At 39.2% G+C, this 27829-nt stretch overlaps 1 protein-coding gene across 12 annotated transcripts in view; it reads right to left on the reverse strand.

Moving 5' to 3' along the window:
- Positions 1–2501: 2501 nt before the first annotated feature.
- The window catches only part of LOC121513033, a 29911-nt gene continuing 4583 nt past the window's right edge, over positions 2502–27829 (reverse strand). For 2 of the 12 annotated variants that reach the window (XM_041792515.1, XM_041792514.1), the window contains exons 11-32: positions 26999–27229; positions 26667–26798; positions 25690–26544; positions 22110–22397; positions 21773–21997; positions 21405–21632; positions 21084–21320; positions 20774–20971; positions 20395–20628; positions 20122–20277; positions 19763–19966; positions 19411–19548; positions 18600–18805; positions 18275–18343; positions 18103–18147; positions 17402–17464; positions 15810–15989; positions 9440–9820; positions 8816–8938; positions 8474–8590; positions 8314–8394; positions 2502–4288 (exon numbers count right to left, since the gene is read on the reverse strand). In XM_041792515.1, coding sequence (XP_041648449.1) covers positions 4259–4288; positions 8314–8394; positions 8474–8590; positions 8816–8938; positions 9440–9820; positions 15810–15989; positions 17402–17464; positions 18103–18147; positions 18275–18343; positions 18600–18805; positions 19411–19548; positions 19763–19966; positions 20122–20277; positions 20395–20628; positions 20774–20971; positions 21084–21320; positions 21405–21632; positions 21773–21997; positions 22110–22397; positions 25690–26544; positions 26667–26798; positions 26999–27229 — 4421 coding nt within the window. In that variant the 3' untranslated portion in view covers positions 2502–4258. Of the gene's footprint in view, positions 4289–8313; positions 8395–8473; positions 8591–8815; positions 8939–9439; positions 9821–9842; positions 12126–15809; positions 15990–17401; positions 17465–18102; positions 18148–18274; positions 18344–18599; positions 18806–19410; positions 19549–19762; positions 19967–20121; positions 20278–20394; positions 20629–20773; positions 20972–21083; positions 21321–21404; positions 21633–21772; positions 21998–22109; positions 22398–25689; positions 26545–26666; positions 26799–26998; positions 27230–27829 lie in introns of those variants that run through there. The other 10 variants (XM_041792507.1, XM_041792508.1, XM_041792510.1 and 7 more) reach the window with 10 other exon arrangements.

Raw genomic sequence — 27829 nt, forward strand, 5'->3', positions numbered from 1 at the left:
TCTTCTTGTCAATAAGGAAAGTTAATATTTTACTGTGTAACTCCTCAGTAGCTACTAAGGCTGGGAAATTAATTAAAATTGAGGTTAAATTGCAATATGTCCTACAACTTTCAAATTGCAGACGGTGCAAAATTTCTTTGACCTGAAGTGTGTGTCAAAAAAGTTTAAATTTTTTGTAGCAGAGATGTTGGCTCTTCAAATCCTGCAAACACTGAAGCATTAAAATCTTCTGGAATAGTTCCCCCCCAGAAATATTTTTCCTAATTTTTGTAAATGTTTTCCTAAATTAAAAATGAGAATGAAGTAATAATGATCATTCCCTTTAATTTTACTTTGATTTTTTTCTAAATTGTTCAGCCCTAGTGTTCATGAATGATTTTACAAGGATTGAGGTAAAAAACACAAAGGTAAATTTACCACTGTGATTGAAATAGATGAAGATATGCACTTCATGTTAATGCATCATGCTATGTCATACAGTAAATGACCAGAACAGTTAATGTTTTATCTATCCAATATTGTGTTGGTTATATTATGGAACGATTACATGCTTGTGTTTGGAACTTTAAAACTTTTTGGACCTAAAGATTAATCCTGTGTCAAATTGCGATTACAATGTTGGAAAAAAGAAATTTCAGTTGGATTATATTCCCAAATCATTCAGCCCTAGTAGCTACTCAGTACTTGGTACTTAAAGTAAACTTTATACAGTTGCAAGAAAAAGTATGTGAACCCTTTGAGATTTCTTGGATTTCTGCATAAGTTGGTCATAAAATGTGTTCTGATCTTCATCTAAGTCACAACAATAGACAAACAGTCTGCTTAAACTAATACCACACAAAAAAATGATATGTTTTCATGTTTTTATTGAAGAAACTATGTAAACATTCACAGTGCAGGGTGGAAGAAGTATGTGAACCTTTGGATTTGATAACTGGTTGACCCTCCTTTGGCAGCAATAACCTCTACCAAATGTTTCCTGTAGTTGCAGATCAGACCTGCACAATGGTCAGGAGGAATATTGGACCATTCCTCTTTATAAAACTGTTTCAGTGCAGCTATATTCTTGGGATGTCTGGTGTGAATCGCACTCTTGAGGTCATGCCACAGCATCTCAATCGGGTTGAGGTCAGGACTCTGACTGGGCCACTCCAGAAGGCGTATTTTCTTCTGTTGAATCCATTCTGTTGTTGATTTACTTCTATGCTTTGGGTCGTTGTCCTGTTGCATCACCCATCCTCTGTTGAGCTTCAGTTGGTGGACAGATGGTCTTAAGTTTTCCTGCAAAATTTCTTGATAAACTTGGGAATTCATTTTTCCATCAATGACAGCAATCCGTCCAGGCCCTGAGGCAGCAAAGCAGCCCCAAACCATGATGGCCCCTCCACCATATTTCACAGTTGGAACGAGGTTTTGATGTTGGTGTGCTGTGCCTTTTTTTCCCCACACATAGCGTTGTGTGTTCCTTCCAAACAACTCAATTTTGGTTTCATCTGTCCACAGAATATTTTGCCAGTAGTGCTGTGGAACATCCAGGTGCTCTTTTGTAAACTTCAAACGTGCAGCAATTTATTTTTGGACAGCAGTGTCTTCCTCTGTGTTGTCCTCCCATGAACTCCATTCTTGTTTAATATTTGACTTATTGTAGATTTGTCAACACAAATGTTGGCATGTGCCAGAGATTTCTGTAAGTCTTTAGCTGACACGCTAGGATTCTTCTTCACCTCATTGAGCATTCTGCGCTGTGCTCTTGCAGTCATCTTTACAGGACAACCACGCCTAGGGAGAGTAGCAACAGTGCTCAACTTTCTCCATTTGTAGACAGTCTGTCTTACCGTGGACACATGAACATCAAGGCTTTTAGAGATACTTTTGTAACCCTTTCCAGCTTCATCCAAGTCAACAATTCTTGATCATAGGTCTTCTGAGAGCTCTTTTGTGCAAGGCATGGTTCACATCAGGCAATGCTTCTTGAGAACAGCAAACTCAAAACTGGTGTGGGATTTTTATCGGGCAGGGCAGCTTTAACCGACACGTTCAATCTCATCACATTGATTGGACTCCAGGTTGGCTGACTCCTGGCTCCAATTAGCTCTTGGAGAAGTCAATAACCTAGGGGTTCACATACTTTTTCCACCCCGCACTGTGAATGTTACATGGTTTGTTCAATAAAAACAAGAAAACATATCATTTTTTGTGTGGTATTAGTTTAAGCAGACTGTGTTTGTCTGTTGTTGAGACTTAGATGAAGATCAGAACACATTTTATGACCAACTTATGCAGAAATCCAAGAAATCTCAAAGGGTTCACATACTTTTTCTTGCAAGTGTATACCTTTTACTCTTAGTTGAGGAGATATATAGACTAGTACTTTTTATTTACAGACATTTTAACTTGGACTTTTCCACCCATGCTTATTGGTACATACCACTGGTATTTACAGCTACGTAAATATATTTCCCATTATAAAAAACTATCACAGATTCAGACATAGACAGCTCAACAAAATGCAAAATAATGCATATTTTATTTTTTTTCCATAAAAAGACAGGGATAAGTCACAAAGCAACAATATTTTCCAGTCTAAAAACTAATTTTTGATGTGAAATTCTACATTTCCTTCCAGGAGAGGTTTCTGTTGTTTTAAATGTAGCTACAATACCAATGGCTTCTTTTTGGGTTAAAAAAAATGTTGCTAACAAATATGCTATCTAAAAAGGACTCGTATTGTTAAAGTATTTTCTCTTCTATGAAAAAGTACAGGAAACAGCAGGTGAGAGAGAGAGCAATCTACTCAGAAGACTATGTGGTAAAAAGGCTTTACAAACTTGGTTGATAATGAATGCAATATTTAACACAGTGAACTCTCTAGTGGAAGCCTGGAAACCAGCTTGTGTTGAAACATCACAGTACATCAAATCACATGAGACGGTTCCTACTTTACAAATAAATTAATGTATAGTAGAACATGAAAAAAGACAACTTTTAGTGCTCCTATGAGAGAAAAGCCACATATACTGGGACAGCTGCCTTCACCTCGTACATGTGTGGTTACTGTGACAGACAAGCTTTGTATTTATTGACCTCACTTGGCTGAAAATAAATGTACATTTAAAGTAGGGATGGATTTACATATATGAACATTCCTCATACAATCATGTGGAGGTCTGTAGTCTTAACAAAGATTATCAAAACCTGAGATAAACAGACCGAAACTTGTAAAACTCCTTTTGTCAACCAAATATATTCAAAGCAATTCTTTGACTTCTATACTACTGAACAAAACACATGGCTGAGGGAAGCACTGCTTTGTAAATGTGAAAGATCTGGTAAACTTGGTGGACTACAAGAGGAAACGAATAAGAATGATTCAGGGTGTCAGGCAAGACAGGTAAGCAGGTCATAAATCGAGACCTCAGACTCCGTAAACAGCACAATGGTAACCTACAACATAATGATGCAGATGGATATGAATAACTTAAAAACCTCATTTTTTGTACAAATCCTATAAAAACATTAATTCTATAAAATAGAGACATATTTCAAAATAGATAAAATTTAATTCAAACTTTACAATAATGTGTAGGCTACAGGTTCTTGGCTGGTTAGGGAAGAAAAAAAGATTTCATGGTTTTTGTTTTTTCTTTTTGTACCTGAGCAGTGAACAAAGCCAAACAACTGTTCAGATTTGAGCACAGAATATCTTTGTTCACATAATGATGTGAGGTATGTCATTTCATCTTTTAAAAAATGTCTCTCCTGAATTAAATAGACAAGTAAACAACAACAAAATAAAGAGTTCCCTTGAATGTAGTCTTAACGTTCCCCTAGCAGCACCAAGGGAATAAATGCTGATAATGGTGTCTAAACTAAAACGGAAACAGTGCATTTGTATAAAATCAACAATGTAAAAACCACTAGGAAATAAAAGCATTTAAAAGCAAACGTAACTCAACTGAAAATCCTGCTTTTTAACCAATAAAAGTATTCACTAAACTTTTTTTTAACACCTGGATGAGATAAGCATTGTTCAGTCCTCGTCTACCTACAATGAACAGCTCAACTGAAAAAAAGAAAGATAACACATGAAAACACAGAGGATCTACTAAGATTGTTCTACTCAGTTATCCATAAGTTGAGGTGAGGATTATGAGATAATTCTTTTTGGATATGTGTGCGTGTAGAGCTGGTCACTGTGTGATGAGCGCTGCGCTCCGATGCAGTCAGAGGTTTAAAGAGACAGATGCAGATGGTTCAGTTACAACGCAGACGCCCCGTCAGCTTTCTCCTGCAAAACACATGAAATGAACTATGTTAGTCTCCATACTTCAACCATTACAACAACCAAGATGGTGGCACAGTCAGACCCAGCACTCATAATTCAGCAGCTTTACTGTTTGACTGAATAAGTTTTAGGAAATTGCTTATAGATGAGAATATCTATACTATTCACATCTTTGCCTTTCACTTATTGCTACACATGCCCACACCATGAAGGGCAGTAGGATTTCACTGCTGGTCAAGTGATAGCAAATCTAAGCTAAAGTAAGTTTTTCCTCAAAGAGACCGAACCAATATGAAAGTGATTTTACGCCCTCATCTAGCTGCAACAAAAGACAGCAAGGGTAAAAAGGGAAACATTTCAGACCCTTTTAAGTATTTAGCTTATTCACCATATTCAAACTCATACTCTCTCTCACTTATACTCCAGACAAATGAATTTCCCTTCAGGGATAAATAAAGTTATTGTATTGTATTGTATTGTATATTCAGGTGGTGACGGTACAGTGCTCATAGATACTTTTTCCATTTAGGGGTGGGCCCAGATATCACCTTTTGGCTTGCCCTGAGGGGGAAACAGACCATCATCCTCAAGCCCAAAGAGCTACTGTGTAGCCTTCTGTAATACCAATTAACTTTAAATCCAGTTTTTAAAAAAAATGTAATTTTAGTTTAAGTTTCACTCAAGGTAAGGATAGACCCAAATGGGAGAATGCTGAAGCTGCAAGCCACCAGTATAAGAATATATCACTGGTCTGTGAGATCCAAAATTCAAACCTGCGTGCCCATGTTAAGTTCACCTTTATCCAAACAGTGTTTGATGGGCACCATGAAAATTAGATTTATTGATGTTAAGTTTAATTCATCATATCTACAGTGAATGAGAAGTTTTCTCTTAGCAAAAGATTTTTAAGATAATTTTTATTATCCCCCAGAGTGATTTGTCTTGGGCTCTTTACCCATGCTATAGCCATAGAAAACATTCAACAACATACACATGAAAAACACTTTGACATCAAGTATCAATAAATATTTCCCCTAAAACTCTAGAATATAAATACCATTATACTCTCAGAGTACCAGTGAAAAAATGCAAGAGAAATCATAGTCCAGCCTAAAAGATAACCAGGAATGACACATTAGGTTGTTGAGTGGGATCATTCATTCAGTCTTTTATAGTGTATTGACAGCAAGCTGAGGCTATTCTGTTAAGCTTATTAATGTGCTGTTAATTGTCAGTAATGACTCAATGTTGGACATGACAGCTTGTCAGCAATAGTATCAGGTATTACAACCCCAGCATTTCTAGCATTACAGGCTAGGGGAAATAATTATTTTCCTTTGTGGGTTGCCCTGCACACAGCAATGGTGCAATGCCAACTACGCCTATAGTCTGCAAACAAAAAAATTTAGGGAATCTGACAATTCAAATGACCGAACACTCTTTCCTTAATCGCTTGCAGAAAAGACATCCGATCATGGAGATCTGGAGGGACATTAACAATATTTCAAGGTAAAGCTGCCAACAACTTTGCTAATGTTAGCATTGACGCTGGCTTGCTAACATCACTACAGGCTAGAAATTTACCTCTAGTCTAGTTAAATCATTCAGCTGTATCACAAAGTAATGAAAGCTAGCAAGTGGTTATACAGTCATGGACAAAGGTATTGGCACCCCTTTAATTTTTTTCAGAAAATACACCATTTCTCCCAGAAATTGTTGCAATTACAAATGTTTTTGGTATACATGTGTTTTTTGCCTTCATGTGCATTGGAACAACAAAAGAAATCTAAAGAAAAAAGACAAAATTGACACGATTTTACACAAAGCTCAAAAAATGGGCCGGACAATTGGCACCTTTTTAAAACTGTGGGTAAATCATTTTATTTCAAGCATGTGATGCTCATTTAAACTCACCTGTGGCAGTAATAGGTGCTGGCAAAATAAAAATCACACCTGAAGCCAGTTAGAATGTATAAAAGTTGACTCAACCTTTGTGTTGTGTGCCTGTGTGTGTCACACCAAGCATGGAGAAGAGAAAGAAGAGCCCAGAATTGTCTGGGGACTTAGGAAGCAAAATTGTGGAAAAATATGAACAATCTCAAGGTTTCAAGACCATCTCCAGAGATCCTGAAATTCCTTTGTCCACTGTGCGTAATATAATCAAGAAGTTTATAACCATGAACCTGTGGCTAATCACCCTGGATGTGGACGGAAGAGAAAAACTGACAAAAGAATGCAACACAGGATAGTTGGAATGGTGGATAAACATCCTCAGTCAACTTCCACACAAATTCAGGCTGTCCTGCAGACTCAGGGAGAAAAAGTGTCAGCTCGGACCATACGTCGTAATCTGAATGAGATGAAGCGTTATGGCAGGAGACCAAGGAGAACCCAACTGCTGACAAACAGGCATAAAAAAGCCAGACCGGAGTTTGCAAAAATGTACCTGAGTAAGCCTCAATCCTTCTGGGAGAACATTTATGGACAGATGAGACTAAGGTAGAGCTTTTTGGATGCCGGGTGCCTTGACTGTGTGCAAGGAATCATGAAATCTGGAGACCATCACAAAATTTTGGGCCGCAATGTGGGGCCTGAAAGCTGGGTTTGCGTCAGAGGTCATGGGTGTTCCAGCAGGACAATGACCTAAACCATACCTCAAAAAGCACAAAGAAATGGTTGGAGACAAAGCGCTGGAGAGTTCTGAAGTGGCCAGCAATGAGTCAGGATCTAAATCCCATTGAACACCTATAGAAAGATCTCAAAACTGCTGTTGCAAGAAGCACCCTTCGAATCTGAGAAATCTGAAGCAGGTTGCAAAAGAAAAGAGGTCCAAAATTCCAGTTGAGAGGTGTAAGAAGCTTGTTGATGGTTACAGGAAGTGATTGGTTTCCTTTATTTTTTCCAAGGATGTGCAACCAAATATTAAGTTGAGGGTGCCAATAATTTTGTCCGGCCCATTTTTTGAGTTTTGTGTAAAACTGTGTCAATTTTGTCTTTTGTTCTTTTTTGTTGTTCCAATGCACATAAAGGCAATAAACACATGTATACCAAAAACATTTGTAATTGCAACAATTTCTGGGAGAAAGGGTGTATTTTCTGGAAAAATTCCAGGGGTGCCAATACTTTCATCCATGACTGTATGCCAACATTAGGTGTTTTCTTAACCACCTGATAAGTAAATATGCTGATTTAACTTAAAGTAGGACCCAGTGTATATCCAAACTATTACTTTTTATAGGCTGTAAGTTGCTGATAAATTTAGGAGTGTTGAATGGTAACTTATGAATGTTATCTGACAGCAAGAACAACAAGAGATGAAAGATATTTATTAGTCGTGCTGATTGCACTCTGCCTTCTATGTCATCTTAGTTATTCTTCACACTGTTCCATTTATACAGTTTACAGTGCCTATAAAAAGTATTCACTCCAGAACATTCACCTTGTTGTCTTTAAACCATTTCTGTGTAGCTTTCTCTGTATGCTTCAGGTCATTGTTTTGCTGGAAAATAAATGTTTTCCTAAACTTAGTTCTCTTGCAGACTGAATTAGATGGTCCTCCAGGATTTTCCTGTGTTTTGCAGCATTCATTTTACCCTCTATCTTTACAAACCTTCCAGGACTAGCTGCCGAGAAGCATCCCTACAGCATGATCCTGCCACCACCATGCCGTGAAGAACCTGGGCAACAGTTGTATGCAGTCTCTCTCTACTATCTCAGCTGCTTAAGCTTGTAACTCCTTCAGAGTAGTCATAGGTGTCTTGATTGTCTCTCTCACTAGTCTGTTTTCATTTTGACATTAAAGAGAGTTTTGTGTCTAAAATGCTATACTTTATGATTGAGTTATAAAATCAATAAAAGGGTAAAACATCCAAGGGGTTGAATACTTCCTAAAGACACTGCTTCAACCTGAAAAACTGCCGTACAAAATAATCAAAGCATTTTATAAAAGAGCTTCCCATCCAGAATATGTTGCTGAGTGAATCAGGTTAGTTGCTGTTAATTGATACCTATTAGATTAATGTTTGTACCTTTTCTTGGTCCATGTCAGCATCTGCAGTAATGACGATTCTCTTCTCCACACGAGTCTCCGAAGATCCACTCTTTACTACCTGGTAGAGAGAAGAAAGTTACAAATTACATAAAATTACTACAAAAAGAGTGTGAAAATACCCTGACTCTTCTGTTTACCTTTGAAATGTGAGTGGTAGTTGTGGTGACTGAGGTGCCACTGGTGGTCTCTGAGGTAATGGTCTTGGAGCTCGATGTGGTTGTGCTGTCTTTGTCTTCTGTCCCATCATCTGGCTCCTGAGAAAAGAGAGCAAAAATAGGACTTAAAACTGAACTACAGATCATAAAACTCTGAGGATCAGTTAGGAAGGTGCAATGCTGCTTTTTTTTTGCTCAGTCTGGAGCCCCTGGATGCCTGGTCCTCCCAGACCTGTTTGCTCTGTAGTGCTGATATCCTCTCCCTCAAACTAACTGCCTTTAGCTAAGACAGATCTGGGCTGAGCAGGTGCTGGAAGCCCCTACCTTTGCCGTCTCATAGATGAAGGTCTTGGTGGGGACGACAGGGACCTCTGTGGTGGAGATGCCACTGGATAAGGAGTTGGACACTGCTGTGATGGTGACTGTCTGGGTCTGCACCAGAGGGGGCTGTGGATGGGAGCATAGTCCCATGAGTGGCTCTTAAACCAGACACTTTGCACCTCAGAGAAACCAAATTCACACCATGCAGCCCAGCTACACCCACAGTATGTGGATTTAACAGCTCTTTTTCTCACCAGGTTTTTAACAGCCATGATTATTTCAGAAATGACAAAATCCCCTTGATTTTTCCCACCACCAGATCAAACAAGAGGAAAGACAGAATGGAAATTATCAGGTCATAGAAAGATTATGAAGTTAGTGTTATTTTGTGGCAGAGATTAATCTTATAGTGTTAAAGCCACCCATCACCATAGAGAAGAACTTAGCACACCACTGTGCAACACCTCTGCAGCAGACTTACTGTATATGTAAATAAATCAAACTATATGAATTTAAGTTTTGATATTGAATGGTGCTGCAAAGGAGTGAGCAAGTGTGGCAGTCTTTTCATTAAACAGGGCAAGCAAAGACAGTGTCAGCATCACCCTGAGATGGTCAGGAGGCTACCTTGAAGCAGCGTACGACTTGTGGACCATCGCTCCTGAAATAAGAAGCTTGGGAAGATCCAACTATCCTCCCAAAGTCCTCGGGCGCTTCTGTATTTGATCCGTCTTCCTCCCGGGTCTCATCTAAAGCTCTACAGCAGGGGTCAGGGGAGGGAGGCAGCTGCACCATCTCCACCTCTACGATTGGCAGCAAGGAGGTCTCAAAAACTACAAACTCCTCCTGATCACATGACTCTTCCTCTGCAGAAGCACCAAGAAGTTCAGCACTATTGGGGTCACTTTGATGGCTTAGAGTAGGGATCTGTTTGTGTGTCAAACTCTCGTTGATGATGGTTTCCATCTTTGTCTCCGAACCATTGCAAGGAAGACTAACGCTCATATTCTACAAAAGAAACAACACAGTCACCAATTAAGTATGAGCTGGCCAAGCATTTCCACTAGCATGGTGTTTATGGTGACTCATTTTTACATGAATTTAAACACATGCATATTTAAAATATTCTATATGGTATGTACAGTATCCCTTTAATTGGCTGATACACCTTAAATTACACCTTAAAGCTCCTGTGAGTTTTTCAGTGGTTGTAACAAAGACTGCAATTCATACTGATGCCTCTTAAAGAAAACAAGACCATCAGTGTCAAGACTGAATATGTCTATATTGTTACTTTTAAACCTGTAACCCCTGCAGCAGGGTAGGTACCCAACCAAGTGAGTCAACATAGGATTGTCACACAGTCTTAAAGGGGCTGGGTTCCTTTAAACAACTCTTCCTCATTTTGCCATATGCTTTTAATTGAAGTAGTGATAGTGTAAGTATAAGTTACACTATCAAGCAAATAAATTAATAAATGATCAAGCAATAATAATGTGTGGTTCACATATGAGCCTGTTCTACGAAACTTTCTTTCTCCCGTTTTTATTGTTATTTAATATACATCTAAAAAGCCAGACTGGTACCAAATGAAGAGCTGTTTGGGGGCTTAAAGATGGACCCTTATTACGGAGTTGGGCCAAACAATCTGTAAAACCAGAAACGAGCAAGGCTGGACAGACTTCGGTTTACTGGGATAAACTGTACTGGGTTAAACCAGACCACTTGGTGAGATGGACCATACACAACCATTGTCTGATACCGCTCCTTCAGACTTTAGATGGGGGCTTTAAATCCATGTCTGCTGCTGTTTCTCTTTGAGCTTTTTTGCCTAAACGTGTCATTACTTTTGGGGTACAAAAAGTAGCTTAAGACATTTTTCTGCAGTTGGAACAGCTGGGCACAGTCGTAAACAGCACAAAACTCTGGCATTTTGACAGTGCTTCCCTATGCAGAAATCCCCTCCTGCCCCCCATTTGGAGTTCTCTGCTGTAACATTGTCCAAAAACAACCTAAAATGGAAAAATAGCATACCACTCGCTTCTTTTGATGGTCAGTCTAGTTCAAGATCCCATGAGAAGTTTTCATCAAGTTATATGGGAAACAACATAAAAACTGATGCCTCTCTAAGATTTACAAAAGTTAACAAGATCATTAAGAACAAGACTTATTACTTCTATATATTTTTAATTCTGGAAATTGCTGTTGTATGGTAGGTTCAACATCAGAAGACCAAAACAGCCTTTATAACACTTTCTGGGGCAAAAACTCTCAATTGGTTAATTTATTTCACTGTTAAAATAAAAAGAGCATGACATTTTCTTTATTAAACCAATACTATAGAAGTAAAGGATAAAATTAGTAAAGAGCTGACCCCCTTTGGCCACAGGGGTCACCAAAAAGACAACAGCCTGAAGACTCTCACAGGAGCTTTAAAAAGTCATGAATAATCTGGAACTACAATAAATATTCCAAGGGTCTTTGAAAGGAACAAACAATAAAATGAGCTGTATATGGAATGGCTTTTATTCTTTGGTCAAAGTTGATTGTCAAAAAGTCATGCAATAGTCATGGAATATTTTGCATTTGCTACATGCTGCCTTGACAAATACTTACGAAGACAAAGAGGTTAAGAAGTATTACAATAAAGCTGCCTCAAGTTCTCCAATCACAGTAAATACTATATTGTGACAAAGGGACTGATTGATTTTCGTATAACAAGACTGATATTTATAGTGCGACTTTGTGTGTTTAAAATCACGTCCAAAAAAACTCATCACAGTGATCAGTTTATCCAAGACAACCAACATATAAATGCACCTCAAAATGTGTAGAAAAGCAGGCTCAGAGTGATACGGTCAGACATTAAAAACCTTCAGAGAAAAGTCAGTTAGGTAACAATGGTTGATTTATAGTCCAAAAGACATCACAAATATGTAAAAGAGTTTCTGATTGTCATTTCCAGTCCTATTCAGTCTTTCAAGGAAAAAGTTTTGGTCGGAGAAAAAAAGGTAATTTGTGCTGCTGCAGGAAACAGGGGGAACGAACATCCCGTTCCACTCAAGCCAGAAAAAAACGGGGCGGCGTCTCAAGTGGATAAGAGGATGGAAGATGAAGAATACTACAGTGATGCTGAAGGAAGGAGAGGAGGAGGAGAAGAGAGAGCTAGAGGCTGATGGGTACAGATGGACAAGGCGCGGTCTCCACGGGTCACACTCGCACCTGTGTGGGAGCTCCGCAGGGTTGAGACGGCCCCTCAGCTGCGCTTGGAGTAGAAGTCTAGCAGGGGGCCGCGGGGGAGGCGGATGACAAACTGGGAGGGAGGAGGAGTAGGAGGGAAGAGAGATGAGAGGGAGGAATTTTGAATGTTTGATATGATCAACATTGAAGCGAACTTGTAAAAGTCATTTTTGGGCAATAACAGTAACAAATATGAAAGTTTGACTTAAGAGCATGGCAAAAGTCTTTATCCAAGCAGAGAAGGGATTTGGTCATAATTCTTGGTTTTTAATGGCATGGAAATGCTATAGACACATGCATTTTTCCATGCATTTGAGTTTTTCCATGTCCAAGAATTCCTTTTTTGATACGAGGAATAATAGGTGACATGTGATATTATTGTTCAATGCCACAACAACAATATGAAGTGTGATAAGTTTAAAAAGGTGTGCATATTACCTATAACTCAGTGTGTTCTGTTTATCTGTTGTTCTTTATTTCTTAAAACACCTGTGCTTGTAATATTTCCCTCCATGATCTAAAATTAGTCAGCTAAATTGGCATCAATTCATCTAAACTTCTTGATTTTATTATATTAAAATGAACTTCACCTATCTAAAAGCTTGGTCATTATAACAGGGCCCCATCCAACAGCTAAAATTTAGCATGCTGTGAAAGCACTGCTTGTAGAAACTAGATTGTTACAAATATCTGATATGCCATTATTTCTGAATTCATTTTAGCTGATACCAATATTGACAGCAATAAATAAATGTAGTTCAGACCTAAAACTTAAATCCTTAAAACAGATTTCAAGTCTAAGAAATAAGGATAGACAAAGAAAAAACTTCAGCTGACATAGGTCCGTTGGTCTCACTTAAAAATCTACAAACTTATTTATACATGCAGGTCAATATTTACAGTCTATGTATCAGCTGTAAACTGACTTTAGTGATGGGCTTATTATAAATGCTTATTTACAACAAAGAGGATTTTGTGATTAACCCTTTATGGGACAAGGAACCATATATGGTCACTTCTGTTGAACCTTGCGAACTCTCTGTGATACAGTGGAACCAGAGTGATTTTTCTCAGCTAACCAGTGGAGATCAGTCAATACCATGGCAAAGTGACATCAAGCTGACCAATCTGAGCGTCTTTAATGTCCTGTTTCCTCTAGAACTGGCAAAATACAGTTTTATGTCTCTTTTGGTCCCAAACAAATGGCCCTAATCCCATGATAAGTTGATGAAACCTACACAAATAACAAATAACTTACTATTATACAGGATAATAATAGTAGTGTAGTCTGTAGTGTAGTTGGAAGTCATCATTAATATAAGAACCAAGTAACGAGTGATTTTGTGTGTTATATTTTACTGATTTATAGAAATTTTCATGGTATAAATAATAATATGGATGTGATTTTTGATCAGTTTTACAACTGTATAATAGTTTTATTATACTCATGTGCTTCATATCAGTTTTTATTTTTTAATGTGTGTTTTATATCTGATTAGATTACTTTAGACATATAATGTGATGTGTCTTTAAGTTTTCTGGTAGAATTCATATGCAGTGAAACACGTGATTTTAGTCAGTTTTATAAGAGTATAACAATTTTATTAAACTTAAATGACATAAATCAATTCTTATTTTTATTGTGAGCCTCATCCCTGCTAAAATTCACTTTATAACTCAACATTTGAGATTATTTTAGATGCCTTGTTGGAATTTTAAGATAAAACCAGTGATACCACCATTATTTATACAGTATTCTGAAAGAGTATTCTGAAAGAGGTCAGAATCTAAAGACAACCTAACCATGTCTTGTAAAATGAATATTTTGTATTTAAATAACTTTTTAATGTGCAAGTAAATGCTCAAAATACTCTCTATATGCTTTTATTTTTTAGTGTTTACATTTTAATATGCATATACTTTATGGATTTTTTTACATAAATGGGTAAGGAACCATATAGTCACTTTGTTGACCTTAATTTTCAAGCATTATGATGACAAAATAATATATATAAGTAACAAGGTAAAAGAAAGTCATGGGATGCCCACCAATGATATTCTAGGACTCAAATTTTGAATTTCCAAGTTTCTCAATGAGTGCCCTTTAAATGGTTAATTGTTTTTTTTTTTTTTTTATTTTACAGATTTTTACGGAACCGTCTCAGTGAATTGAACCAGCTACATGCAGTGCTGTGTGTTGCTGTGTGTTCATGAGATCCGTCCTAGCTTGAGGCTGTTAGGCATCAGCAAAGTTAAAGCAAAGTTGTAGTAATGGTTATAATGTCAGCAGGCTTAAAGACCAGTTCTGCTGCAGCTGCCTGCCATTCTTGTAAACCAGCACTTGTTTTGTTGGTATTGATGCTTTCTTTTTCAAGAAGTGTTTTTTAAAATGTGCAACCAAAGAATGAGTGGCATGAAAAACTGGCTTGAATCAGTGTGTGCCCACTCCACTAAGCAGACAACATCTGACCAGTGTCACACTGCTGACTGCTCACGGTTTCCATGCTTCATATTTGTCGCGATTCATCTCTTCACCACAGACTCTGAGTTGTCACTTTTGCTTTGTTTTGATTTACACACAGCTCTAATACATCCTGACAGAATGGAGAACTTGGAGGCTTTTATCTGTGAGTGTAAAAGTGTAATTGGTCCAAACAGTTATGGGACAGTTGAGTAAATGTGTTGCCAAAAGACATGCTCATTGAACCTCAGAAGTTTACATTTATTCATGTGGCAGCAGCTTCTGCTAGATTTGGGTTGTTTCTAATTCACTTAGTTACTTTTATGTGATCTTATATACCTTTAAAAAATGATAGCTTTAAATTATTATAAGCTAAAATCCCATTATTAATGCATTTCTTATTGCAATGGGGGCAAAAACTGTGTTATTACAGTGAATAAAGCCTTGTCTCTTCATGGAAAAACAAATTAGGCTTTGAGAAAGCAGCAGCCAAAAATGTGGTGCACAAAGAACATAAAAGTGCTCAAAGCAGAAATGATAAAAAGCAGAATGAATGAAAAAGGGGGGGGGGGGGGGGTCTGCTCAGTCAGAACGTGCAGAAACTCATGAGAGGGTCAACTCTGAGTCATGCAGTAAACTTTGAACGTCGGGTCAGTCAGTCATGCATGCACAAACAAGTCAGGGTTCAGACGCATTGCAGATAACATGAACCAAGGTGAGCTCTCAGAGATGGGACAACCTGTCCCAAAATATGTCTCGCCCACATCTGTCTTTTTTAAGCAAAAAAGTACAGACCTTATTCAACAAGTCCAACTACATTCATCATACACATGCATGTGCACATACCACATGGTAAAGCCTTGAATAGGTCTGTACATGCACAAACACTTCATTATACTGTAAGAGACCCAACTAGAAGAGCCTGATCCCTTCTTCTGACAATTCCTTTTGTTTGAAAATGTTCAGTGTTTAAAAATAGAATCAGATGCAGCAGTTTTAAAAACACTCAAACACTCAGATGTTTGCAAGAATTTCACGTTCTTCTGCTTGATTACAAACACATGCACAATGCTCACATTAGTGGTGTTTCCAAGAAATCTGACAATGCACAACCATAAAAACAGATATCAAAATATCTAAATATAGCTTTAACCAAGTCAATTCAGGAATCTTAAGTCTACATGATAGTTTTGCTAAGAAAAAAACCTTTTGCTTCGTTTTCTTGAGTTCCTGAATTGACAGAGTTAAGGTTAAATCAATTAAACTAAGGAGTTTGAGGTTTCTTTGGAGACTTACCCCATCTGCACTAGGCAGAGGCTGACCATTGATCCCCAAGGTGCGGAAAGGAGAGTGTGTGGACAGGCGCTTGTCCCATTCACTTGGCCGCTGCTCCGGAACGGACTCCATGAAGTTCCTCTTCAGCTCGCTGATGCTGGCATGATGCCTGAGCAGGTCCTCCTGAGGCTTATCAAACTCCTGCACAGAGGAAAGTCGAGACGGGACAGACAGCATGGAGAAGAGAAGGGTGCATGGAGGGGAGCCAGGGTGGATCAAGACAACCACAGGGTAGGAAAATAAGATGTGTGAAGTGAGAGGTGGATGGAAAAGGAAAGGACAAAGTGAACAAGAGAAAAGGAAGAAAAATCAAATTATGTTGATTTCTGCACAATTTACGTTGATTTACTGCAGACTGAATAACAAGCAGAAGCGAGATTAATTGGTGATTCTAAAGGAGCATAAATTAGCAGGGGATAATCATCTAGATCACCATACTAAGTGGATTCTTGATAGATTAACAGCAACTCCTTCTTAAAAATTAAAAGCCAAGTCTAGCAGCTGATTCATGCAGCCAAACTTGTTTATAAAGAAAAGGTTAAGAGGAGTCTGTGCTGTGATTTATCAAAGCTCATAATTACTTGGAGGGTAGGAGCTATAAACTATACAGTTTACAACTATATGCACAGCTGTTTTTTAGCATTTGGTTCTCAGTGAAAACACTGTAAACACAGGCTGCGAATCAAAGAGCAGGAGAAGTGATGACAGAAGACGAGCTGTCAAAGACGAAGCCTCAGTTTGAATGGAAACCTGTTCATCTCACATGAATGAACAAAAGCAACAGAAGCAGCATTGATTATGAACATTTAGCACCAAGTTGATCTTTGCCACAAGACTGACTCCACACGGGCTTCTGATGATACTGAAAAGTGTTTAATTGTAATTTATGGCTTACTGAAGCACCAAAGAGCAACTTAATGTTAAGTGTTTCTTCAAATAGAATTTCTTTCATGAAACAAGAGCAATTAATAATCAAACAGAAATAACTGAGGGCATGTATTGTCTATGGTCAAAGTATTTTACTTGCGTGAAAGCTAAAAAAGTGCAATGCATTGCTGGCAGATAAGAAAATTAGATGGATATAGGAAGAGCAAAAGCAGAACAGGAGAATACTGATGATCTGGACATTAAAGATTATCAATGGGCTGTAAAATAAGGCTTAAAAAATAAAGGAACATATCAGAAAAGCTCTTTCAGTCCTCCATTACTCTAACTAATAGCAGAGCTGATCATAAAAGATGGTTTTAGGATGATATGTAGAAAAACATTCTCAAAAGTTTGTGTTTCCAATGCAGCTGAACCCAGAGCAAAATCCAATGCTCATTAGTCATAAATTCAACAGCACTCTCCTGAAACAACAGGATTAGAGTTACAATGCAACACACCTACACACACGCACATACACTCACTTAGAATATTTCTACAGCCATTGATTACGCTGACACAGAAAGTGTGAATCATGCCACATGCAAGCGTGATATTAAACGACAGCTGATGTGCCAAAGAGCAAGAAAATACAGACAGAGACTGACGCCTCCAGAAGGGATACAAACCTCCAACATTAAAAGGCTATGTCTGACATAAATTGAGTCACCCTCAATTTTCTTAGCTCTTTTCTGTGAAAAATGAAAAGAACAAAAGAGTGTGGGTTTGTTTCAGTTTCCCTGTGTACTGGCATCAAACTGCCACACCTGAGAAATGCATGCAAAATACACTACAGCGTTAATAAAAAAAAGACTGGACTGAGTTGTGAGGAGCCTGCATGCAGAGTAAGACTAGACTAAGTGGCCGGTGAGGCCAGACTGCAAAGAAACTGTAGATTAAGGTGTCTATTTTCATTGAGAGAAAACAAACAAAGGATGGTGGAGTGATAGAAATGTGAGAGAACACTTGTTATCATGCTACTTTTTAGTAAGGTGCAATTCCTCTACAGTCATGCATGTGTCATTCCAGGGTTGACCACGACAGCAAGCAATGAGAGAAATGAATTTCTGATAATAAGAATAGAAATTAAATGTCAGAGTCTCTTTATATTTCATAAAAGTACAAATGTAATTCATCATTTACTTTTTTCTACCTCTTTACACATACTGTATGTGCATCAAACCTGCTGTGGATTTCATTAAAGACCTAGTCATATGGAAGCACAACATGAGAAGAGGGTGAAATTAGTTTTTGGATGAGAAGCTCGACATAATCAGAATGGAGGTAGAGAAATGGCTACGGAGATGCACATGAGGCTTAAGAGTCTGACCTTTCGCATTCTCACCACCTCCGTGTTCATGGCTTCAGACTCGTGCTAACCCAGGAGGAGGAGAGAGGGACACATATTAGCATCCTCTGCTTCGTCTCTTTTGACACTCACATCTCAGTGGAAACATGTCTTGAGTGTGGCGACATGTTAGAGGCCAGTGTCTGACACTAACCTGAATATCCCCATTGATGGTGGTTATCAGTGTAGAGTCTACTTCTCTCTGATTTCTCCAAACTGCTGGCTACAGCAGCAAGAGAGACACAGATCACACTCAGACACAGAGAACAAGCTCTGCTCACTACTTAAGTATCTTTAAATATTAAGAAGCAATGACAGAAGACAGATCTTTATAGTAATCAATCAAGAATGACTAAATCTGTCTTTTGCTTGCACCAGCTGACCTTAAGGGTATTTATGTACTATAAGCTGCATTTTACTGCAAAGAAATATTAGTTAGATAAAACACATAAATAGAAATGAATAGAGAAATGTAATACCTTGACCTCAACCACAGTCTCAATTTTCGAGGGCTCCACAGCTTCTACGGTGACTTCCAGTTTTCTCTCCTCCATGCGGCCAGTCTTAATGGGAGTGGAGGTCTGGGGCTGATCTAGAGGGGCCATTGGGATGCCTGCCTCTGCCAGGGCAGCCTGGGAGAAGACCGGAGCACTGACGGGACGGGTGCCCCTCTGTGTGATCACCACTAGAAGGAACACAGGCAAAGAAAAACTTAAGTTTGAGGATATATATATTTAGCACAGCGCGTCATGGAGGTAGATTAGTCGCACACTGGGCATGATCAAACACCTTAAGACAGAGAAAAAAGCATTGTTATTAAAAAAAAAACTGTGTGGAGGCAAAAAGCCACTCGGCACTTACAGTCTCATCGATGAGTGCAAATTTGCTGCGGTGATATACTGTACCTTATATACTTCTTCGCTCCTGGTAAAAAGACCCGAAGTGGTCCAAAAGGGAATTTCAACAAAGCAGGACAAGAGCAAAAGCACTGTTTGGTTCTTCCAAAGGTCCAAAGAGAGATGAATATGCAGAAGGTGTCAGGCTGTTGTGAGCAACACAGCTGACTATCACTGAACCAGTGAAATGAGTATAGGAAGGCATTATTGCTTAAATGACATTTCCTCTTGGAAGAAGACCCAACGCGTTGTAAATGCGTTACAAGTGTTAAAAAGCGTTTCTTCAAGTGAAGATCAAGCTTTTCATTTGCGAAATGAAAGTTGGTTAAAAAAATAAATGACTGTTTTTGGCCGACATCTAGAAGCACAAACCAATCATCATTAATGTGTGTACTTGTAACAGGACGTCTTTCATCCAGGACCCATTCCTCAAACTGTGGCCTCATCTCAGAAATAACAGTCCGTGTTTTAACTGCAGCAGGAGTTGGAGCTCTCGTCTCTGCTGGGAACTGGAATCGGCCAGGGATGGGGACTGAATTACATACAAAACAAAATATTATTTAAAAAATAAAAATCAATATTAATATTTTGCAGAGCAATCAAACAGGCTAAATATAAGCAGAAGTGTTACAGTACAAATCAAAGCATTCCTTTTTCTGTGGCACACTGTGTGATTGAATTAGGATGAAATCTGAAAGCTATAAAATCAAACAAAGATGCTTGTTTTCACATGACTGGACCAATACCGGATTTCTTAGCGGCCACATCCAGTAGAATATACCAGTCATCCTCCACCTCTCTCACTGCTGGACGTGGTTTCTGCTGCTTCACTCTCTCCTGCTGCCATCTCTCCTCCACTATTGTAACTCTCTGTACTCTTTGCTCCTTGATTGGTATCATTGTAGCTGGTCTGACTTCAGAATGAATACGAAGGCGTTCATCCACAGCCACTAAAGTACAATGCAAACAAATTATCTTAGTCAAAACCCAATTCCACTTAAATATATATCGATCATTTTGAATGTATTGTATATAAATCAAACTTTAAATGCAAACACAGATACCAGGTTGTTTTCTCTAACTGCTTGCTGTCTTTACAGAGTACCTGATGTTTTCTCTGCAACATCCAGCAGCACAAACCAGTCATCATCCAGCTGTCTTGGTTGAACTGGTTCAATCTCCACCAACTTAACAGCGGGCTTCACTTCTTCCATAGAGAATTTTGGTGTTACCACATCCACAAAACGCTCAACCGCAGCAACTAACAGAGAAAATGTGAGTAAATAAATCTGATGTGTACTTATTCTGATTTGAAGACTGCCATTGGACAATTGAACTCTCGTAGACCAAACTGTATTGGATCGTTCTGTTAATGTACCTGGCGGTATGTAAACAGGCTTTTCACGGATGATGTCGAACAGAATGAACCAATCGTCTCCTCCTTCTCTCTCTAACGGCAGTCCAGTTTGGATCACTTTAATTTTTGACAGACGTGTCTCATCCTGCCTGCTCTCCACACCAATTATCATCTTCTCCCATGTTGTGGTCTCTGTGGTTTTCACCTCTACCTTTAGCGGCTCCCTCATATCCGGATAAATCTTTACTGGTGTTACTGGCACAAACAGACATGAGTCAAGCAACCCCACTTCACCCACAAAGAATAAATGATTGTTTCAGCACATAAAAGCTGGAGAAATTTACAAGGTTGGCAAAGGTCTTTAAAAAATAGATTCTGATGGATAATGCAAACTGAATACCTGGTGGTGCTATGACTGCCTTTTCACGAACAGCATCAAACAGCACAAACCAGTCATCGTCTCTCTCTGGCAGCGGCTGTGAAGGCTGCAGTTTAATCTGTTCAAACTCAACCTGCTGAAATTTCTGCTCTTTGCTTATCACTTCAATTTGAGGCTCAACACTTGGATAGATTTGGCTCGGTGCTGCCAGAGAAACTGCTGAAAACAGACAGAATTCAAACTCAAGCTTCAACCAAAAGAGGAAAATTTGACATAAGACTGTATATGATGTTTGGAAAACTATCATGAAACAGATTAAAGACAGAGGTACCTGGAGGCACATAAGCAGTTTCTTTGGAAACAACATCCAGCAGAAGAAACCATTCATCATCTATTTCTCTGACTGAGATTGCCTGCTCTGGAATGATTTGCTTGGAAATCTTCACATCCTCTTTCAGCACCAAAGTTTCTTCAACTACGAGTGTCTTTGTGGGCTCTACTATGATTATTTCAGATGTGATGGAAGTGCTCTCTTCAGGATAAATCGGAATGTACTGTGCTGCTGTAACTAACGACAAAAAAAAAGGCACAGCATTGTCAGAAACTTAAATTAGCTCTTAGATTGTAAGATATGAGCAAAATTTTACTATACCTGGTGGCACATATGATGTTTCTCTAGGAAGACGCTCCAGCAGCACAAACCAGTCATCATCAAACTGTCTTACACCCTGTGGCAGTGCTACTACTTGCGTTTCACTTTGCATTTGTTTTATTTCTTCTGTCACAACGTCTAATCTTTTTTCTCTCTGTTCAGTGGATGTTATTTCAACCAGAGAGGCATGTTCTTTTTGAGACACTTCAACATGTCCTGCAACAGCGACTAAAAATAGAGAGATAAAAATCCTCAGACAGCGTTGACAGTACAGAGGGATTTAAGGACAAGATGTTTATGATGCTAAGGATAATTGCTTGCTTTGATAAAGCTGTGAGAGCAGCATAAAGGATTTATTTTGGCAGTACCTGGTGGAACATACGACGTTTCTTTGGGAATGACATCCAGCAACACAAACCAGCCATCATCTCTGTCTGTCACTGCCTGTGGTGAGATTACTTGTGGATGTCTTGGTGCCTCTTCTGTTATCTGTCTCTCTTCAGACACCACTTCTCTAATCTCCTCTATGGCTGAAGTTCGGACCACAGGGACAAAACTTTCTGTGTGCAACTCATCCTGTTCTTTCACTGTAACTAGAGAGTAAAATCAAGAAACATAGACAGTAAGTAGCACTTTCTTTGCATTAGCAAGCACAAAATTAAAGCACGAGGGCCAAAGGTAATTTAAAAGCTGCACAAAGAATACCTGGTGGTATGTAAGGAGTTACTCTAGGAACAACATCCAGCACCACAAACCAGTCATCGTCTTTTTCTATGGTCATCTGTGGAGGAGGGATCTCTGCTGTGCGCCATATTTCGTCCTCTTTAACTTTCTTTTCTTCTACAACAATCTCTGTTTTCTTCTCAAAGGTTGAAATCTCAGTTTTCTCCCCAAGAATTGTAATCTCAGTTTTCTCTGCAAGGGTTGTAATCTCTGTTGCTGAAGTGAAATACTCGCCTTCATGTTCTTGAGTTTGTTCCACGGTCACAACTACTGATGATAGTAAAAACAAGAAAATCTGAACATTTATAAAGCCCACAGCAAGAAAAGCCAAAAGAGTTCACAAAGTTATTCTTGCTCAAATTAAACCATTTCCAAGTTTAATATTGCAAACCCCATCAAGCAATCAGAAACTTTACTGAAGCAGGAAAAGAAAAAGGAAGGGGAAAAAAGTTAAAGTGTTGAGGCTGCCATTTTGCTCGGAAAGTTGAACTTTTTGTATTTGCAGTTTTACTTTAAGCCAATTGAACTCTACAATTTCTCACTATGGTAATTAGTTTTAATTTGATGACTGTTAACTTTTAATGTTCTTAGATAATTTGGAAAATAACTCCCATTGTTGGAGCTTGTAATATCTGTTTTTTTCATTTAATGCACAATTAAAACGTTTCATTTCTTCAACCCAAATAAAGTGGGTACGGAAAGTATTCAGACACCCTTAAATTTTTCACTCTTTGTTAATTTGCAGCCATTTGCTAAAATCATTTTAAGCTGATTTTTTCCTCATTAATGTACACACAGCACCCCATTTTGACAGTAAACACAGAATTGTAAACATTTTCGCAAATTTATTAAAGAACAAAAACTGAAATATCCCATGGTCACAAGTTTTCAGACCCTTTGGTGGAAACGGTCCACTATAGTCCCTGTTGCTAAAACGTCTAGTCCAAACACCTTGAATGATTTCAGGCCCAGAGATGTGTGAAACAAATCCATCTTGCGTGTCAGGTTATCAAATTGTGCTGTTACGTGTTTTTATGTACTCTTACGTGTTTTATGTGGCTTGTATGTTTCTTATGCTCCCCATATTTTTCCACACTGAATTGCCCCTACTGGGGACAAGGAAAGTCCTTGATTGATTGATTTGCTCAGTATTGAGTAGAAGCACCCTTTTGAGCTAATACAGCCATGAGTCTTCTTGGGAATGATACAAGTTTTTTTACACCTGGATTTGGGGATCCTGCAGATCCTCTCCAGTTCTGTCAGGATGGATGGTGAATGTTGATGGAAAGCCATTTTCAGTTATCTCCAGAGATGCTCAATTGGGTTTAAGTCAGGGCTCAAGCTGGGCCATTCATAAACAGTCATGGAGTTGTTCCTAAGCCACTCCTTTGTTATTTTTAGCTGTGTGCTTAGGGTCATTGTCTTGTTGGAAGGTGAACCTTTGGCCCAGTCTGAGGTCCTGAGCACTCTGGAAAAGGTTTTTTTCCAGGATATCTCTGTATTTGGCCGCATTCACCTTTCCTTCAATTGCAACCAGTTGTCCTGCCCCTGCAGCTGAAAAACACCCCCACAGCATGATGCTGCCACCACCATGCTTCACTGTTGGGATTGTATTGGGCAGGTGATGAAAGGGGCCTGGTTTTCTCCACACATACTGCTTAGAATTAATGCCAAAAAGTTAAATCTTGGTCTCATCAGACCAGAAAATCATGTTTCTCATAGTCTGGAAGTCCTTCATGTGTTTTTTTGGCAAACTCTCTGCGGGCTTTCATATGTCTTGCACTGAGGAGAAGCTTCCGTTGGGCCACTCTGTCATAAAGCCCCAATTGGTGGAGGGCTGCAGTGATGGCTGACTTTCTAGAACCTTCTCCCATCTCCCCACTGCATCTCTGGAGCTCAGCCACAGTGATCTTGCGGTTCTTCTTTACCTCTCTCACCAAGGCTCTTCTTCTCTGATTGCTCAGTTTGGCCAGAGGTCCAGCCCTAAGAAGAGTTCTGGTCATCGCAAACTTCTTCCATTTAAGGATTATGGAGCCCACTGTGCTCTTAGGAACCTTAAGTGCAGCAGAAATTCTTTTGTAACCTTGGCCAGATCTATGCCATGCCACAATTCTGTCTCTGAGCTCTTCAGGCAGTTCCTTTGACCTCATGATTCTCATTTGCTCTAACATGCAATGTGAGATGTAAGGTCTTATAAAGACAGGTGTGTGCCTTCCCTAATCAAGTTCAATCAATTTAATTAAACACAGCTGGACTCCAATAAAGGTGTAGAGCCATATCAAGGATGATCAGAAGAAATGGACAGCACCTGAGTTAAATGAACGAGTGTCACAGCAAAGGGTCTGAATACTTATGGCCATATGATATTTCAGTCTTTCTTTTTTAATGAATTTGCAAAAATGTTTAAAATTCTGTGTTTTTCTGTCAAAATGGGGTGCTGTGTGTACATTAATGAGAAAAAAAATCAACTTAAAGAATCTTAGCAAATGGCTGCAAATCAACAAAAAGTGAAAAATTTAAGGGTGTCTGAATATTTTCTGTGCCCAATGTATAACCCACAACCAAATCCAGCTCGGACAAATCTTTCATAAATGCCTAACAGACGAGAACCAGCCTGTTTATTTCACTATTGGTTTTCTAATGAACCTTAGAGCTCCTTTAAGGAACTTTTAAGCCGTCATAAAACCAGCTGATATTTATACTGATATTTAACCATGACTTTTTAAATCAATCAAGATCATGAGTGACCATTAGACTGACTTCTTCAAAGCAGTAATTTATAAGGAATGTAAAAACTGGTATGGGGTAGGTGTCATACAAAGTGATTAAAGGCACACTGAAGAAAAGCTTTTTTGCCCTTTCATTTTCCGCAGCATAGTCACAATGAATGACACACTGGACTGTTAAAAGAGAGCTGGATGGGGCACGAATGGTCTATTGGTTAGGTCATACCCCTTTTATGCAAGTGGCTAAAGTTCAAGTTCACTAGTTTTCAATCGTATACTTAGAGAAAATGGTGAAAGACCAGTGAAGAAAATAAACCTATTTGGAGAGCTTTTTTTTTATTGAAAAGACTCTTCAAATTAAGAAAACAAGTAATCAGTGAAGGCCAGCAGTGGGACTTGTGGGCCTATACTAACAGTTATCATTGTTACTGTAAGTTGAGAACTTAACTACCGTGGTTTTAGCTTGCAGAACTGCAAAGTCCACAAGGTGAAAACTGGTGGTACTGAAAGAGCAACACAGCTACAAGAAGAGGACACCTGAAGACAAGTAAAATCCTTTTTTTTCCACTGGGAGACCCCCAAAACAGACTGCACCTTATTTGCTTATTAGTCTCCAGATTTTACCATAAATCACAAAAAACAACAAAGAGAGAAGTCAAGCTGTTTTATCCACAGGGATTACTAATGCATCCTCATGGGAGCTTTAAAGGGAGTTCTGCAGACTTCATTGAAACTTTTGCATTTTTGGTGTGATTGAGGAGAGAAAGCATAAAAATATAAAAATACTGAAGGGGTTAGTTGAGGCATAAAGTGGTTAGCACAGTCACATACTCTACCTGGACGTTTGACAACAGCTGTGTAAGGTAGGCGGTCAAAAAGAACGAACCAAACATCCTCACTGGCCTCCTCACGTCCACTAGCAGCCTGCAGCTTCTCTGTGACTCTCCTTTCTGTTGTCTCCTGTATTTCTATCTTACGTACTGATGTCTCTTTCTCTAGCCTCTCCTCTGACATCACACCATCCATGCCATCCTGCTTCTCCTCCCTGTCCTCCACAATAGTCACCCTCTTCTTTGTCTTACGCTCCACCCTCTGGTAACTTACAACAGAGCTGGTACCTGCGACGTCTGACATCCTGTCCTCCACTTCTTTCTTCCAGTCATTTTCTGTCTGACGCAGCTTCTCCATCAAGTCATCATCTGTCTGACTCTCCTCTATGACCTCTATTGTAGTCTCCTCCTTCACTTCAGCCTCTTCCTCCTCAGGTAACAAGCCCTTCAAAAACACCTCCTTTATCTGCTCTTCCAGTTCATCCTCTTCGTCCTCTTTTTCTTCCTCTATTCTCCTCATTATTTTTTTGACCACTGTTTTTGTAACACCTTTGGCTTGCATTTGTCCCTTCTGCTCTGATTCTGTAAACTCCTCTCTTAACTTTTCCACCTCTTCCTTACCTAATTCCTCCTCTAACACCTCCTGAAGTGCCTCTGCCATCTCATCCACTTCCTGAAGTCTTTCTTCTAAATATTTCACTTCTCTAAGCTTCTTTTCCAAGACGTCCCTCTCTGCCAGCTTATCTACCAACAACACCATTTCCTGCAGCCTCATCACGGTCTCCTCTTTGGTCAGTTCCTCTGATTCAGAGGTGACCTGCTCATCGTAATCCTGGAGCTCCAGCTGAGCTGGGGGAGAGACTGGTGGCAAAATGGAAAGTTAATAATTAAAAAAAAAGGAAAATTAAACTCTCAAATGTTAAGTTGTTTTTCATTTTTGACCAAAAGGTTCAAAGGCCATTTCACCACACAAATAAACTCACATTGTTTTTCGTCAGACTCAAAGGACAAAAGACTGAAGAGTCGATCAAAGTGAATGTACCAGTCATCTTGCTGTGTCCTTTGTGGCTGCAGTAGTCTGTCAATAGAGCTCCTTTTAGCCAAGCTGAGCTTAGCTGACAACATCGATAAAACAAAGGTGAAAATATTACCACAAGATGAGCAAACACACAAAGTAACATGAAATTCATCTCATCATTCATCTCATGAAAAACATCTCGTTTGATAATGAAGCCAAAGTCAAAAATTCTGGGATCAGATTCTCTTTATGCAAACTGATAAACAAACCACGGGCTGGCATTGAACGTAACAATACCTGGCTGTTTCACAAAATCAAAGGGCGGGACAAAGGGGAAAGGAGGTTGCCGACTGAGCACGGCAGACCACAAGTCTTCATTTCTCCACCCTTGTTGCTCCTCAGTGAACTGCTCTGTCTCAGTGATGGTCTGAAAGTCGGCTTCAGTGTCCTGTTGTGACACTCTGACAGTATGAACAGACCGATCCTCCTCCCAGGACTGAGTAGAAGTCTGCTCCCACTCCCCTCCAGCTGTGAAGAGATGACGAGGTGATGGCGGTTATGTAATGTTTTCTGCTGGAGAGACAACGGCCACTGTATGAAAGCTGCACAGCGCTTCCAGCAAGTTTTTTGTCCAGTTCACTAGCCAAAGATCTGTAGCAGACTGCTGAGGGTCCGGTGAACCGAGGTTAGTAAAAAGCTGAATGAAAGACGCCTCTCATCCTTTAGAAGAACAAGTGAACAAAGCCAAACTGAAGAATTCTGTGAAGTGTTCAAGCGCTGTCCTGTTCTGAAGCCACTGTAGCAGTGATTGGTGAGTCTGTCGGTTAAAATGTTGAACATAAAACGTCTAAGCAGCAAGCAAATGAAGCAGTTGAGCAACACATATAAAGCAGCAACTGTAAAATGCAAAAAAAAGAAGAACTGCAGCTTCGAAACTGGAAATGTCCATGTGTAGTCAAACGCAAGGTAACTCTTTCCTCCTTCTGTTCAAGATACCCTGTGATAACGCCAGGGAAAGAATTAAGAGGGTGACATTACCCATGACTCAAGAGTAGGTCAGTTAAATATCAGAGCTGTAGCTTTTTCAGGACTCGTTTTCCAGCATAAAAGCAAAAGAGCAAGAACAGA

This window comes from Cheilinus undulatus, linkage group 8 (genome assembly GCF_018320785.1).
Source record: "Cheilinus undulatus linkage group 8, ASM1832078v1, whole genome shotgun sequence".
NCBI classification, from domain to species: Eukaryota; Metazoa; Chordata; class Actinopteri; order Labriformes; family Labridae; genus Cheilinus; species Cheilinus undulatus.